This window comes from Amblyomma mixtum, chromosome 2 (assembly GCF_055824585.1).
Source record: "Amblyomma mixtum isolate Tamu chromosome 2, ASM5582458v1, whole genome shotgun sequence".
NCBI classification, from domain to species: Eukaryota; Metazoa; Arthropoda; class Arachnida; order Ixodida; family Ixodidae; genus Amblyomma; species Amblyomma mixtum.
This window is the reverse complement of record NC_143013.1, coordinates 106127759-106145337: the sequence shown is the minus strand read 5'-3', so window position 1 is coordinate 106145337 and position 17579 is coordinate 106127759. Positions and strand designations below refer to the sequence as shown.

The window sequence follows — 17579 nt, the reverse complement described above, 5'->3', positions numbered from 1 at the left end:
TGTCAATTAAGTGCTGCACAGCGAGAGACGCTCTCTTATCGCCCATAGGTTAGCTGATACCAGTGTTGGCAACCTTTGTTTCAGTTGAAAGTGCAGCCTGGCAGAAAAGTGCCAATTCACAGTCATGCCGCCCCGCCTAAATGAAGGTGTTAAATAATAAATCTGAAGAAATTCGTCGTAATTGCATTTGCAGCAATCAGCGTGAAAGAAGTATACGAATGAAACTGTAACCAAGTCTTCACAAGATAACAAGAGAGAATTCGCCGTCAAGGTTTAAAAGCCGGAGAAAATCGTTCCGAAGCCGTCACCACTAGAAGCATTAAGTTTTAGTACCTTCAATATTTCATCACTCATAATTAACGCGGTATTATTTTGGCCATTTGATTACGGCCATTTGAATAAGAACTAAGCACCCGGTTTAAATACACACTTGTTTGTTTGTCTTGAAAAAATTTATTCGTTGCCAAAAACATGGCAGCGCATTCCAAACGTGAAAATTAGGAAGCGAAAGAGCGGCATTGTATTCTGGGAAGTCGACCTAGCGGACGAATTAATGGCTCATATTATGTTGCTGTCAAAGGCGTGTCGCCTTCAATGAATATTGTCAGGTAGTGGTGGCTGCACTCCGGCGTGGAAGTAAACAGCGAGAATGGCTTCCAAACGAAACTCTTTATTTGGGTTGACGTGCGACCGCAAAGAACTGAATGACAGATAGAGAAAACCTTTAATAAACAAAAACAAATATAGAGGATGAGCCGGCGCCGATAGAGAATGCAGGGGTATCCTTGGTACGCGTCCTTAGTCCGGGATGCCGAAAGATCCCGCTGCCTCACGAGCCCGGAGTGCACGGGCAGCTTGCGCCGTCTCACTCGAGCACTCGAGGAGGAAGTTCTTCCAAGCTTCTTTAGGCAGGGAAGGCAGTCGGATACAGCAGGTGGGAGACAGAACAGAGCTCGTCGCAGTTGTGATGATGACGACGTGTGGCAGGTGCGCTGCACGGACTCGCGCGCTCGAGAGAACAGGAGGGAGTAGAGAAAATACAGATCGGCTCGACTGTATGCTGCACGTACTGCTTCATAATTTCTAAATAACCCTTTTTACGATATAACAGCAGTGTGGGCACAAAATATTTATTTTCGGGTCATAGCGAGCAGCCATTGCGAGTCGGCAGTAGGTGTTTGTGTGTAGCTGTTGCAGAATGCGTTCGTCTGCCTTCGACAGCCCCTTTGCCGTTGGAGGGAACTGGCGATGCCTATTTTTGTAATAGTCGATAATTTCTCGAAACCGCAGAAGCGGTCGGCTAGGCTCATCGGTGGGGAAGACGCCAGAGTAGGTGCCCGGAGGATAAGTTCTCGGGCAGCCGCATTCGCACCTTTGCATAAGGGAAGTTCCTGACGGGCCGGCGCCCACACGATGCGTTTACAGATGGGTTCGGCATCTCGGCGTTCTAGAGTATGTGATAAGCTAGAAGATATATTTCCGTCCCTGACATAGCTTTCGCCATTGAAACGTGTGTCTGAAATGACAGCCTTCCATTGGGGGCTCTGCGACCGCGAGTGCGATAGCGACTTCATCACGGTGGTCAAGGAGAGCCCATTGGTTTGCAAGTTCTTGTGGACTACGGCTGTCGTGTAGTCGCCCGATGAAGTCCGCAGAACTGAACCACTCAATGGCGGCGTAGCAACAGGCGGGCTCGGCGGTCGTCGAACAGTATGCCCGCCGCTCTCGGCTGTGCTCAGTTTAAAGCTGATAGCGAACTTTTGAGATAAAGCCTTCCAAAGTTACTAGAACATTCTGGAACAACGTAGAATCGGCTCCGTTTGAATGCAACCAATCGAGATAAATCTGGTCGCGTCTTGCGACCAATCTGCGACATTGGCAGACAGTCGGAGCCAGTAATATTTGTCTTGGATGCGGCGGAGGATGCGAGAAAACGCGCGGTGTCCAGTTGTCGGCGCTTCGTGTGAAGACAGGGGTTTCTTGGCTCAGAGTTGCAGGTAGAAGAAGGAGGTAGGCTGTTTCTTCCGCTGCGAACTTCCTCTTAACGAGAACATGATTCTGCACACAGAACGAAGACAATCCTTGCTTGAACCAGGCGGGGGGGTGAGGAAACCCTGCCTTCCAAGTACTCAATGAGGGGTTTTAGGTCTGGGTCCGAGCGTTGCTGCTGTGCGAAAAAGCTGTAGCTGACGCCTCGCTCCCGGGAAGGCGCCCTCATCGTCGTCCGGTGGCGGTGCATATACAGCGGCTCGTTACAGGCAGTCGGCATCACAGTGCTTGCCTCCGGACTTGTAAACGACGGTGACGTCAAAGTCCTGCAGAAGCAGGCCCCATAGAGCGAGGCGGCCGGAGGGGTCTTTCAAACTGGCAAGCCAGCACTGTGCGTGATGATCGCTTACCACCTTGAACCGTCGTCCATACAGGTAGGGACAGAATTTCCAGGTAACCGATATGATAGCAAGGCACTCTTTCTCAGTTGTCAAGTAGTTAGCCTGGGCCTTGGACAGAGAACGGCTAGCGCATGCGATTACTTTCTCCCGACCGTCGGTTTTCTGAACGAGGTTGGCGCCTAGGCACACGCTGCTGGTGTCGGTCTGAATTTAAGTCGGCGTTTTCATCAAGGTGCGCGAAGAGGGGTGGAGCTGTAAACGACGCTGAAGTTCATGGAAGGCTTCCCCTTGTGGCGGTTGCCATTTAAATGGCACGCCTGCCGTTGTCAGCTGAGTCAGAGGTTCAGCGACGCGGAAGTTCATGACGAATCGTCGGTAAAAAGCGCACAGTCCGAGGAATCTGCGTTCAGCTTTTTTATCGGCCGGCGCTGGCAATATAGCGATAGCAACTGTTTTCTGCGGGTCTGGACGTACTCCCTACATGCTAACGATGTGGGCCAGAAACAGCAGCTCTTCATATGCAAAGTTGCAATTCTCTGCTTTCAAGGCCAGGCCGGACGACCTGATTGCATCAACTACTGCTCGAAGGCTTCTTACGTGCTCTTCAAAGATTGAGACGAAGAAAACGACGTTATCTAAATACACCAGACAAATTTGCCACGTCGCGCCTGCCAGCACTGCATCCATTACTCGCGGAAACGTCGCTGGTGTGGAACAGAGACCAAATGGCATCACCGCGAACTCGAAGAGGCCATCCAGAGTGATGAATGCAGTCTTCTCGCGATCTCTTTCATTGACCACTATTCGTCAGTAGCTCATCTTAGAAATGCGCAAAGAACAACCACAGAGCAAAGGGCGCGCGCGCGCACGCACGCACGCACGCACACACACACACACACACACACACACGCGCACACACACACACACACACACACACACACACACACACACACACACACACACACACACACACACACACACACACACACACACACACACACACACACACACACAATGCTGTGCTTGTGTTGTGTGTGTCCTTTGCTCTGTGGTTGTTCTTTGTACAGTTCGAAAATGAACTTCAATCACGAACTAGCCCGTCAGAAAACGCTTGCCAATAGCAGCTCTTGAGGTCCATCGACGGTCGAGAAATACTTGGCATTGCATGGGCGGTCTAGTGTGTCTTCGATGCAGGGGAGGGGGTCGACGTCCTTCTTTGTTATGTTTTTCAAGCGGCGGCGGTAATCAACGGAGAATTGAAGTGTGCCGCGTCTTTCTTCCTCAATAGAACAACCGATGCTGCCCAGGGGCGCTTTGAAGGCTGGGAGGCGTCGTCGCGAAGCATTTCCTAGGGGCTTTGGCAGAGAGGTCCGGTGTGCTGATCTGTTACAATGCAATGCTTGGCAATCGGCGTTTATCGGACTTTCGGCGTTGACAAGAAACACTCGCTGTTGCTTCGAAGGAGATTGCGGATCTGATCTTGTCTGTTGCGGGCAGGATTGGATTCATGTCGAAGGCGTGCTTGTGAATCTGGGACTCGTTGGGAGAGGGCGAAGGCGCCGTGAACGTCGGATAGTTCGTCCAAGAAAGCAATCGCCCTCCTTTGTTAACGAGCGAGTATTATTCGCTGAAGTTCGCAACAGTACTTCATCTTGTCTAGCGCAGAAATGAGCAATGCCTCTTGTGACGCCGAATCTTCGCTGTAGAAGAAACTCCGTGTTCCCCTCGATGAGAGCTTGCATTGTCTTGGCATCCGTGGCACCTACGCTGATTATGACGCTCGATCGTGGAGGGACGCTCACTTGTTCCCCCAGGACACTCAGGGCAACATGCTACTCCATGGTAGTCATCGAAGGCAAGGCCTCGTCCGTCGAAAGCGTGATCGACTTCGATCGCAGCTCAATGATCCCCTGATGCGCATTAAGGAAATCCATGCCCAAGACCACTTCGAGGGGACACTGCTGTAGCACAACGAAGGTCGCAGGATAAGTACGTTCCTGTATGGTCACTCGCGCTGTGCTTCGTCCCGATGGCTTAATGAGGTGGCCTCCTGCGGTCTGGAATAGTGGGCCGTCCCGTACGGCCATGACCTTCCTCAGCTGTGCGGAGAATATTCCGTTCATCGCCGAACAATCGGCTCCTGTGTCGACAAGAGCGGTAACTGCAGGGCGTCGATAGCAACTTCTAAGTCAGATATTTTAGCTCCTGCGCTGCACGTCGTCCTCGACGTCTCGTCACGATTTCATCGCGTTTGCGAGTCATGGGTAGGGTGTGTCGTCGGTGCTTTTCTGGGCGGCGATGTCATTTTGAAGTCCGAAAGCGTCGTGGTTGGGCTCTTGTTAGTATGCTTCATCGACGTAGTGGGTGCAGCGTCGTCATATGGCGTGGTTGCTGGAGGATCTTCCTCGTTTCCTCGGCAAGCAGCCTGACCTCCACAAGCTGCTTTGTGTAGTTTCCCCTACGGCAGCCAGGGGACCTTCCTCGGACAGCCGTGAAGTAGGTGCGGCCTGGTGATACAAAACGTGTGGTGGACGGCGACGGAGAGGGGGACAGACGGCTTGACGACAAGTAATCCCCTCTGCGCAGGTAGTCGTCGATTTCCCGGAGACATAGGGCGCCTAAGGATCAGAGGGGACTGGCAGCGGGAGACGGCGTCGGCATCTGATTGCTTACGACCGGAGCAATGACCCGAATGTCGTATCTTGTAGATGGAGGGACCAAAGAGCTAGGCGGCCGGATGGCTCTTTGAGAGAAAACAGACAGCAAAGACATGGTGATCGAGGATAGCATCGATAACAGGAAAGCGCAACGATAACAGCAATGTAACGGCTGGACTTTGTGAACGCCCAAATAAACGCCAAGCAATCTCTCTCCGTGACTGAATAATTAGTCACTGCGTTTGTGAGTGTGCGCCTGGTGTAAGCAACAACGTACTCATGGAAATCAGGATTCCGCTGAGCTAGAACGGCGCCGAGACGGCTGCCGCGTTAAGGGCGGAAAGGCCTACATAAGACAAGATCGGAGGAGGGGACGTGAGAAGATAGCGCAGCTTTGTAAAACCTTCGTCACACACAGGAGACGAGAAAAGAAGTACTGGTTGCCAGCAAGAAGGTGTGTCAGTAGGGCGATAAGTGTAGGAATCGTGACGAAGAGGAGAAAGTAACAGCAAAGACCAATAAAGCTTCGCAGTTTTTTTTAATAACTTGCATCTCAGAAAATTGGCAACTGCATGAAGCTTGGCAAGGTGCGGGGGGGGGGGGGGGGGGCACCGTTCATTGACACAAAGTGCCATAAGGTATGTAATGGGACATTTTTTAAATTGAGCTTCAGGCAAGCACCGCTGAGACATCGAAGAACCTGTTCGCGCTGAAGAAGATGAAGTGGAAAGTGCTTCGACAAGATGAAAACATTTTCCAGGTAGCAGAGGCTCGTCTCCCATTTCAGCCCTCGTAAGATGTCATGCATTAAATGTGGTTGGAGAGTTGGAGAGGCAGAAGGACAAGACGTTAAAATCATAGAGCCCGTCAGGCGTGATGAATGCGGATTTCTGATGATAGGTTTCGGCTATCGGCACCTTCTAGAATCAAGAGCGCAGATCAAAAGAAGGGCTGCGCTCCCTGCAGGCAGTCAAAGGCGTAAATGGTAGTCGCTTAGAGTAGTCGTCCTTCCCAGTAAAATTGTAAGAAAGAATAAAAGCAGATGTCTTTTCCTTTACGACCACGGCCGCGGAAGGCCACGGGCTGTGAGAGGGCCGGATCCCTTCGTGGTGCAGCATGTCCCTCACCTGATCGTCAACGATGCTGCGCTCAGCGAGTGAGACCCTGCAAGGAAGCTCGCGCAATGGAGCACGAGTTTGAAATGGTGGGTAGCCGCTTATGTACAATCGCTAGGAGTTTGGTGGCAGTTAAAGGACGCGCGGAACCGCTGAAGCAAGGTGACAAGCTGGTCGCGTTGGGGAGTCGTCAGCGCGGCATCGACGCAACGGTAAAAAGCATCGCGTGCAGTCAGGTAGGCGACTTTAGGACGAGTTAAGGCGTTGATGTTATGCACATAATGGTCGTCATATACAGAAAAGCCAACGCAATTGATGGCATCAACAGTGCCAAGCGATTCTAACTGAAGTGGTGGGGAAATGAAATGGGCTTGCCATATATCAAAGTGCAGCAACTACTAGAAAGTGTAAGGATGACATAACAGGGAACTATGGAAGCTGAACCTGAACTGCAACGATTAACGCTAGAACATTATCCAGTGAGGATAGTCTAACAGTGCCGTTAGACGAATTAGCGGGTATTAAATGGGATGTCATTGGGCTTAATGAGGTTAGCAGGAAAGGTGAAGCTTATAGAGCGTTAAAAGGCGGGCACGTACTATGCTATCATGGATTACTGAAAGACGAGAACTAGGAGTATGATTCTTTATCAATCAGGATATACTTGGCAAATTAGATGAATTTATAGTATTAACGACAGGGCGGCAGCTATCGTAATCAGCCCTAATAATAGGTACAAAAATGAAAGCGGTTCAAGTCCATGCGCCTAGATCTAGCTCAGATGACCATATCATAGAAAGTTTCTATGGGGACGTGGAATCGACAATGAACAAAGTAACAAAACTGATAGGTGATTTCAATGGCAAAGTAGGGAAGAAACAGGCTGGATATCAGGCAATAGGCGACTATCGCGTAGGCTGTAGGAATAGGAGGGAGTTATCAGTGCACTTTGCGGAGAGAAATAATGTAAGGATCATGAAAAACTTCTTTCGCAAACACCCTAATGGTTCGACTAAAAAATGAAGCACACCTCATACTATATGCTCACAATGGCATCGTGGAGGATGCGGAGGTCCTCGGAAAGGTGCATTGTAGCGACCACATGACGGTAACCAAGATTTGAAGAAGGAACATGAGAAAATAGTGAAACGGAAGCCCATTAACAAGTTAGTGGCAAGAGGGACAGTAGAAAAATCCAGGATTTCGTTGCATAACAAGTATTTGGCTTTAAGTGAGGATGACGAGCTTACTTCTCAAGCAATGCATGATATTCTCTGAGCTATTATTACGAAATGCGCAATATAAGTAGGCGGTAGGTTGTTTCGTCACGATGCTGGTAAGCTATCTCAAAAGGCGAAAGATCTGTATAAGAAGCGTCAAAGAATGAGAGCGTTTAACCCTACAAACAGAATAGAACTGGCAGAATTCTCAATGTTATTCAATAACTGCAGGGTAGCCGATATGTCTGTCCCGTCTAGCTTTCTGTGTGTTGTCTGTTTCGGTGCTATAACCCTTTTCTAGAAACATGCACCAACTAGCACCCCAACAAGCATTACTTAGCCGATATGAGGAAGTTTAATAAGGAGAGAATTCAGCATGCTCTAAAGACAGAGGTAGCCTAAAAGCGGTGAAAAGGAAACGAGACATAGGTAAAAACCAGATTCCTTCTTTAAGGGAAGGGCAATGCCAGTAGTAGCATGGATAACATAGTTAAAGTAGCCAAAGAGGTGTACACAAATCTATGCAGTAGAGAATATAATTAAAACGTTAATGAGAGAGGCACCAGAGCGCAGCAGTGGGACATCCCGCCATTCACGAAAGACGATAGTAAGGAAAGCTTTAGGAGCAATGAAAAAGGGGAAAGCTGCTGGTCAGGACCAGGTAACAACAGATCTGATGAAGGACGGAGGAGAGATTGTGCTAGAAAAATTGTCCACTCTAAACTCGAGTGTTCCGGAAGCATGGAAGGACGCTAACATCCCCTTAAGCCATAAGAAAGAAGACGCCAACTACTTTAAATATTAGAGATAGATCAGCATTCTACTTGTTGCCTGTAAGGTATTTAATAAGGTAATCTCTAATAGAGTCAGGACAACGTTAAACTTCAATCAACCAAATGATCAGGCAGCCTTTTGTAAAGGATACTCGACAATCGGCCCTATTCCCACTATAAATCGGGTGATATAGAAATGTGCAGAGTATGACGAACCGCTATATATTAACTTTGTAGATTACAAGAAAGAATTTGACTGAGTCAAAACTTCAGCAATCCGCCGCGGTGGCTCAGTGGTTATGGCGCTCGGCTACCAAAATGTGGGTTCGATCCAGGCCGCGGTGGTCGAATTTCGATGGAGGCGAAATTCCAGAGGTCCGTGTACTGTGTGATGTCAGCGCATGTCAAAGAACCCCAGGTGGTCGAAATTTCCGGAGTCCATCACTACGGCTTCCCTCATTGCCTAAGTCGCTTTGGGACGCTAAATTCCTCATAAACCAAAACTTCAGCAGTCGTACAAGCTTGCGGAATAAGGGTGCATAAGAGCCTTATGTAAAAATACCGGAACATATCTAGAGCACACAGCTACTATAGTCTTCCATATAGCCAGCAATAAAGTTCCAATAAGGAAGGGTGTCAGGAAGGGAGACACGATCTCGGCAAAGCTATTCACCGCCTGTTTGAAGGAGGTATTTAGAGACCTGGATTGGGAACAGCTCAAGATGAGAGTTAATGAAGGATACGTTAGTAATCGGCGATTCGCTGATGACACTGCCTTGCTAAGTCACTGAGGAGATGAGCAATACGGTAGACCTAAAAACCAATATGCGGAAAACCAAAGTAGTGTTGAACAGTCTGGAGAAGGAACAGCAGCTTATAATTGGTAGTCACGTGAAGGAAGTGCTGAAGGAATACGTCTACTTAGGGCAGATAGTGACCGCAGATCCGGATCGTGGGAGTGAAATAAATACAACAATAAGAAAGGGGTGGATGACATTTGGAATCCTGTCTGAGATCATAACTGGCACTTTACCAATATCCCTCAAGAGAAAAGTATATAACAGTATTATCTTACCGGCGCTCACCTATGGGGCAGAAACGTGGAGGCTAACGAAAAGGGTTCAACTTAGTTTAAGGACAGCCCCGCAAGTTACGGAAAGAAAAATGATAGGTGTAACTTTAGGAGGCATGAAGAGGACAGCGTGGGTAAGGAATCAAACATGGCCTCTAATACCATTCTAGTCAAAATCAAAAGGAAGAAATGGGCTTGGGCCGGGCAACTAATGCGAAGGCAAGATAACCGCGAGTCATTAAGGGTAACAGAGTGGATTCTAAGGGAAGGCAAGCGTAGCAGGGTGCGGGAGAGAGTTTGCTGAGCGGATTAGGTTAAGAAGTTCGCGTGGATAGAGAGGCCACAGATGGCACAGGACAGGGTTAGTTTGGTTCGTTTGGTTTATGGGGGTATAACGTGCCAATGTTTCCCAGGCTGTGAGGGACGCCGTATTGAAGGGCTCCGGAAATTTCTACCGCCTGTGGTTCTTTAGGTTGCACTGACGTCGCACAGTACACAGGCCTCTAGCATTTCGCCTCCATCGAAATTCTACCGCCGCAGATGGGATCGAACCCGCGTCTTTAAGGTCCGCAACCGAGTGCCATAAACACTCAGCCACCGCGGAGGCTACAGGGTTAAATGGAGAGATACAGGAGAGGCGTTTGTCCTGCGTAGCCAGGCTGCTGCTGCTGATGACAGATTTGCGATGAGCACAAAGTTGAGAGCGTGTGTAAAGGATAAACAGAAAGCCGACGCGCTGCTGTCGTCGAAGGCGCAACTATGCGCGGCCGAACAAGGCAGGTGTCCAAGGGAGCGTCACCTAGCGGCGCCAAATCAATGTGCGGATGGGCGCATGCGATGATGTGATGAGCAGAAAAACGTCCACCTAAGGATGACGTCATGAAAGAAGGGGGAGAAAACGATGAACTTTATGGTGTAGGAGAATCCTTCTATGATGACAGGGACAGTGAATGCTGCTAATAGTCGAATGTGTCCAGCGCTGGCGGTAGCGCTTCCCATGTATTTTGAAGGTTTCCTGGAGCCGTCTTTAGAGTAGAAGCGCTGAAACTATGGTCCACAGGTAGTGAGAGGCACAATGGTAGTGGCCATTAATTTTTGTGAGCCTAGCCCAAAAACATTCGGGGCAAAAAGCTCCAAAAATCGGACAGATGCGAACGTGCGTCTGGTCGAGATGGCTTGCTTGCTGCGCCCTCTCACGGTTTTTCGTCCGTCTCCTTGTACTCTGGGTTAGCACACTGCCTTAGTAGCCTCCTTAAAGTGGTGATGTCAAACTAATCCTCGACCGCATAGATATCAGACAAGAACCCAAAGTAAGATAAGAACCAGGGCGCGGTCCAGTGATGAGTCGACCCCTACCTGTCCGGAGACTGCTGATAATAGCAGCAGTGACGGCGATGCCGTAGTTAAGCCCTCTGTAGCCGATATGTTTGCAAAGTTCCTTGCTAGCCAGTAAAAGATAGCGCACGACGTTGCTGAGAGATTAATAAATTTCATCTGTGTGCAAATCAGCGCTCTGAGGGTCTCAAATCGCGTTATACTGCTCTTGAATGAACTTCCGTGGAGCCACTGATTGACAATTCATCCCATTCCGTAATAAGTGACCAGCATAAATCCCTCACTAACGTCGTTAACAAGCTTGCCTTAAATAACGACAACCTAGATATCCGTTCCTGCTGAAATAACCTCATCCTGCATGGCCTAGCGGAGACAACTGGCGAGAACAGCGGTAGCTTGATGACAACCGTGACAAAACTAATAGAAGAAAAACTTGAGATGCCCAGAGTCTGAAAGATGCCACATGTTAGGCAGTAATCAGCGTAGCCCTTCTAGCCCTGCTATCTTTCAGTTAGCGGATTTTAGTGACAAAATTAGAATCTTTAAAAGTGCCTCAAAACAAGAATCTGTTTTTGCTTCACTGAAAACTTCTTAGCTCACGTCCTTTTCGTTCGTAAAAAGCTGTGGGGTGCGTCCACTTCTTTCAGGGACAGTGGCGCCAAAGTTATTGTGCGTTTAGACCATACTTTTATCCATATACGTTTATCCATGTACGTTATAAGTTGTGCGACATAGACACCATGATGAAAAGCTCCAGTGCCAGGCCGCAGCCTTCAAATAACCAGTAACTCAGAGACTCTCGTTGCCTTCGCCGTGTTCCACCTGCTAGCCTTGCTAATTTTAGGATCTCGGACATTAACGCTAGAAGCCTCGTAGATAGGTTTGTAAGCCTGTTCTCATTCATTTCCTAGCATTCCCCTCACATCGTTGGCGTCACTGAAATGTAGTTGCATAACGATATACTGGACGCCGAGATAACCCCGCCAGGTTTCAGCGTAATTTGAACCAACCGGCATTTTGCAAAGGTGGCGAAGCCAACCTTTTTCTGCGTTCCTGTCTAAATTTCCCGTCCTTCATGCCCCACCCGAAATTGAATGAGTATGGTGCAGTGTGAAGTTGCAACGTAAGTCGATAAAAATGGACGCACTGAACCGACCTCCTGGCTTTTCCAATAATCAATTGTACAACCTCATCAACTTTATCCATCAGCAGAACCTTTCTGCGTGTAATCATCCTGCTGGGGGATTTCAACGCACCCGGTATCGACTGGTCAACGTTATTCGTTAGTGTACATGAGGTAGCGGTGTGTTATGAGGTGTGGACATAACTTTCTATTTTGGATTAAATAAAACAATTTGTTAACGATTGCACTCGTGGTAACGCAATTTTAGGCTCGGTCTAAAATGGCTGTGATGCTGTACCCTACTACACCACAGCGGAGTAACTTGGATTTTGTACCAATGAGAGTCATTTGCGTGCTTCCCTGAATGATACGTTTTATTTGCCTTTTAGTGTTACTATGTCTTTTTTTGTTTTTCAGGCTCGGCACGACCCTGAATGAGCAGGATGGCTGCCCTCGCAATTAAAGCAAACTTGGTGTTGAACTTCCCAGTTATCTGCAGGATGGTCGTGAGGAGCACTTGCGCCGCAAGCGTGTTGTCCCCGTCAGCTCTGGGAATCGTGGCCGTAGCTCTGGCATTTGAAGCATCGGCGTGGATTGGGTATGTATTGTCTGAGTTTGAGCTTTGTGTACCCTAATTCCACAGAATAGGGAAGTATACTAGAGACAGAGGTGAGAGTAATGTGCTTCGCTGGTGTTTCTGTGTTGTCGTGTCTAATTTTTGTCCTATAGACATTAGTAAAATTTCGGTCTTTCATTCCTTCTTGTAGTTGAGATTCGCTTATGTATTTAAGCCATCATCAAAGGTTACACCACGAACAGTGCTTAGTGATCGGTGCGGGCTGACTGTTAAAGGAATTTCTCCAAATGATGCAATCTCATGTTGATGCTTGTACAGAATTTCCAGAAGCAGATCTCCACTTGCTAACTTTTTGAATTTGTAACCTGGCCCTATGTTGTGTGTTAGCGTTCTGGAAATGAAAATGGTAGCGTGGGAAATTTGTCTTGCTGCAAAAGAACTGAGCTGTCACTTCGGTGCGCACTCTTTATGGAGGACGATCAGCACGTAGTAAGAAATAAGCCATGAAATATATTTTGTGTACGGTTACGGTGCCAGCCACCCACTATGGAGCCCAACTAGGGGACGGGACAGGTGCTTGCAAGCAAGCCCTGCCCACGCCAGCTGTACACCCCAACAATAACCACATATGACGCAACTCAGTGTATTTGGCCACACAAGGTTAACTCTCGCTGCCAGGAAAGAAAAGTGAAAACAAAGAAGGGAGTAGGAGACATGAAAGTTGCGAGAACGAAAATAGGAAAGCGAAAGATGAAGGCGGACCGCAAAAGGCAACTGCCGATTTCCTCCTGTCGGGTCAGGCTGGAGGTGCCTTTACGGGAACCTGGGGTCAAAGTGGTGTGTTGCCTCCGCCGGGGGGCCTTAAAGATCCAAGCGCTTGGCATCGCCTCAACCACCGGGATCCTCTTTCCCCGGACACACCTGAGCCACGCACGGCTAAGTGCGGATCCTCGGGTCCGTGGTGGCGCACTGCTCACCATCATTCCTCTGCGGAGATGTCCCTGCGGATGCTCAGGAACCCGCGGTGTCGCAACTCAACAACATCGGTACGCTGCAGTTGCCCCCGCGAGGGTTTTTGTGATGTGCTTGCGCTCCTAAGTTAACACTCTTCCCTGGGCCCCAAGGGGAAAATAAATGATTTTGAAAAGTCAGCATCAAGCAATTGAAATATACCTGCCGATATCCACCTGGTCCTTCAAATACATTAGCAAGTGAAAATACTACCACCGCACCCACTTTACGGCGTCTGCTCCCGAGCCACTCGAAGCGCCATCCTTCTAAGCGAGATGTTTTTTAGTGAGTCTGTCTCTAAGACTTTTCCACCATGCCTGGAAGTTGGAGCCTGGAAGTAGAGCTTAGTAATACATCACTTGTTCACCCCAAAGGATGAAGGGGCCAGAGGGAAAAGCCTCAGTGACTTGACCAGCCCTCGACCATGTGTAGAGACAACAGGCGAGAATTTGTCGCGTATAATAAAGCAACATCACACTAGTAGAAAACAGGTACAAAGAGAGACACACATTTCAGGAAAAGAAAACAAAGCGAAGCTCCTCGTGCAATCGAAGAAAATAATCGAGAAACTCTGCATAGATGTCGTGATTACACCAACATAATTCTGGTGTAACATGTTTGAGTGTTTGGGTAGCTGGCGGCCATTTATTTGCCACAATTCGTCCTAGCAGTTTTCATATTGTATGATGGGTAATGTTTCCTATCTGTGTTCTATTCGGTGTTCGACACGCTAATGTTTCAAAGTGTTGGATGCGTCGAAATAGGTGTTGAAATCAGTCGAAAACGATCAATAGATAAAATCCTCCTTATGCCTATGTCGTTACAATACATTTTTGTACTTTGGTCTCGGCTAAGAAAAAGAACAGCTGTCTTTGCAGCGTATGAATTCTTTCTAGGTTCCATACAGTCGCGGAGCCCCATGCAAGGAGGCAATACGTTACAGGAGAGAACAGCAATTTATACACACGTTTAAGAGATTAAACCCAGCTCATAAGCATGGTGAAAGTGCAAAGCTGTCATGAATCTTTTTCCCGCCACTTTCCACAATAGCTGCCTCATCAGCATGCTGCTAACGGACGCTCGCCTCGTCATGATATGGTCGCATAGTCTGAAATATTATGCGTTCAGTTGCAAACAATGTCAACCAAATAGCGTGCCAAAACAGTTGGGCGTAAACAACTACGCGCGGCAAAATTCGCTGTGCATCTATGAGCAGGCTTGTTCAGAGAGCGCGCAATGCGCCATGGGACAAATGAAATCTTTGTTAAGCTGTATACATTAATATGTAGTGGCTGGTTTGTTGGTTACACATCTTCACAACAACAGCGTGGTGGGAACACGGGCAAGAAAGATTGACACAAACACAGGCGCTGACTGACAGCACCGTTTATTGCCTTGAACTGGCTTATATAGGCCCAGTTCCGTGACAACACAGGAAAACAACAACTCACTTCCCGTGGCACAATTATCTCATTGTTCCGTAACCTTCCCTCAGGTCACTGGCATGCTCATGGGCGCTTAAAAGGATCAGCTCTTTTTTGCTTAGGTGTACGGTTGGCTTGCTGACACATTTATCAGAGAATCTTGATATTGCGTTAGCTTCTATTATCATCCTTGTGGTGGCGTCGCGGCACTTGCCTAGAAGGGCCGTTCTTTCAAAGGCAGGAGGGCAGTTTTTACATCGGCTGCAGTCGTTGCTTAGCTCACCCGATTTAACATCTTTTAGATTTCTACGATGTTCCTGTAGCCTTGTATTCAGGCGTACTACACTACAGCAGGCAATATGGCGGCGCTCGCGAGATCGGCATACAGGTGGCGGCCCCGTCACTCCGCAAGTGTGAATGGGCACCCTGCGGCTTCCGCTGAAACGTACACGGCGGCGGTTCACTTCCAAGCTCGTGCTGGGTTTTCCGCAGAAGAAAATGTGTCCTTTCCAATGGGTGAGTGGTAAACTACTTAAGATACTCTAATTTTAACAGAATAGCGTAGAATTGAAAGCCGAAAATTAAAAAGAAACCGCGGTTTGCAGTAAATCAAGGAATTGACGCGCAACGCTATAATCCTTGCTTTGTAATTTGCTCTAGTAGTTTTGCATGCATTTTTCTTGTACTGTGTTCGCGCGCCTGATATATTTATTGCGCTACATTTGCCTGAACGCAGTATTGTTTTTTCTTCGCCCTTTGATCTGTGTGCGAGCCACTGCCTGCCACCGCACAAGTGATATAGTTATGCGGGTGTCAGATAGGCAAACTTTGTGTCACTTCCAGAAGCTAGCTTGATTTCGCACAAACTCTCACAAACTGACTGTTGCGACATGGTGCCACACTGGGCGGCCAAATACGATCCGGAATGCACTTTTTCGACTAACGTGCTACGCATAAGCTTGCCCTCCTCTATTTTTCTAAAGCGAAGTCGTTGTGCTTATCTTCCACGACAAGCGCTTCATTGGGCTAGCACAGCAGCTAATGTATTGTCTCGCAAGACGAACTGCAGGACGATACATTATAGGTGTTTTGCTGGCACTGCCAAAACCCACGCAGATGCATACGCACTTTCGGCGCCGACCTGCGTCAAGAAAACACACGGTAAGGTTCCCTCGGACTGTCATCACTTGCGGGTTAAGCGTATGAATGCCGAGCTCACAGCGCAGTGCTTAGCAGGTGTGTCCGCAGATGGTGCGCGCACATACATGATCTGGCTAGACGACACTAGTACTTCTCCGAGCTATTACCAAAATTAAATTAAGATACCACCGGCAGTGACAGGAATGTTCGTCGCACAGGAAAGCTGACTGTTCGCATGTACAGTGTTTCAGCCAAACAGAGTAAGTTCGTTGAACTTAGTGCGAGGCGATTACTTTTGCAGTCAATTTCAGTGACGTAATTCGTGTGACGTGTGCGCAAATGACTCAAAACGCGAGCGTCACTCGTTAAAAATGACAACGTGGCCGTGTGCGGAAGTAACACACCAAAATTTTGTAGCTTTTGCAATTAGTTTTTTATTACAATAAAGTGCAAGCTACTCATTAATCGTTGCTAAGAGACTGCAAATCATTGCGCGTGAGTGCGGTTAGGGGTGCGCATCTAGGTTGCAGGGAATGAAGATTCCTTTAGCTCTGTGACTATCGGCCAATGACAGTTGTATGCAAAACCTAATTGGAGGATATTTCCAACACAAGAACCGAAAATAAAATGCTCACTGCTCTAAAGTGACGGATGCGGAGTAGCCTTTATGTTTAGCAGCAATAAAGAATACACATATGCCTTAAATGTGCCTTTCAAAACCGATTAACCTATCGAGAAGGAAATGCTCAAGCAGTTCTATCCTGCAGATATAGGGGCCAAAACAGCCCGTTCAGACTGGCTTCTGCTTCGCAGCAGTCTTCAAGCCGCATGTGTCACGTGTGTCAGTACCTGTCTGATCTAAACATAACTGACAGTAGTATACAATGCTGTGCGGCGCATTTAGTCGCAAGCATGACAGGGAACTGTTCGTTTTGCTTTGACACGGCACCTAACGCCATCGCCACCGTGTTCAATGCGCTGCACGGTAAAGAACGTTAAGTGCCGAAGACCGGTGGAAGCTGTCATGTTTCAGCATGACGTACTCAATATGCGCAATTAACGCCTTCATTGCAGAATAGGAAGATAGCATGTTCAAATTTTTTTTGTACGAGGCACACAAGTAAATAGGAGCGCACTGAAACTGCGAAACGAAGTCATGAGGTACAGCCGCCCTGATTTTTAATAATACAGCGCGAGCGTCGACCGGACTGGCGTGCAACAAGGCGAGAGTTCGCGCACGCGCACGAAAGCAGAGCGTCGTCTGCTACGCTGTTCCGAGCACGAGGACACACGCCCTGCCACAATATCAGTTCGCAAGATCCCGCCAAGCCGTTGAGCGCATGCGCATGATTAATATGTGAGACTGCATGAGACGTGATTTCTTTCTCTTTTTTTTTTGCCTATTACGGGAGGCCAGCCTGGCGATGCAAAACTATGATAAGAAAAAATAAAAGCAAAGAAATATAACTGCCCATTGAAACCATTGCCTGGATCGCGATAAACGGGGTCCAACCAGCTCTTTAATCAGTCATGCAGTGTCTCGACAGTATAAAAAGGCATTGCAGTTTTGAAACGTGCCCTTCGGCGGAGAGTGCCTCCTTGCAAGTTTTCATTTTTCGGTTTTTGTGGCTGTTGACCAGGGCCCACTTATGCTTTCTTTTTGTCTCAATTCAGTAAAGTTTACTCGCTCACTCCTGAAATACTTGAAGAGCACAGACACGGAGCCAAGAATGGTTGCACTT

At 48.1% G+C, this 17579-nt stretch overlaps 1 protein-coding gene across 1 annotated transcript in view; it reads left to right on the top strand.

Annotated features, from left to right (window-relative positions):
• The first annotated feature begins 15064 nt into the window (after positions 1–15064).
• LOC149360448 (membrane metallo-endopeptidase-like 1) overlaps positions 15065–17579 on the top strand; it is a 32790-nt gene continuing 30275 nt past the window's right edge. Inside the window, exon 1 of the mRNA XM_089572315.1 lies at positions 15065–15213. Within this exon, the coding sequence (XP_089428441.1) occupies positions 15115–15213 (99 nt within the window). The 5' untranslated portion in view covers positions 15065–15114. The remainder of the gene's footprint in view (positions 15214–17579) is intronic.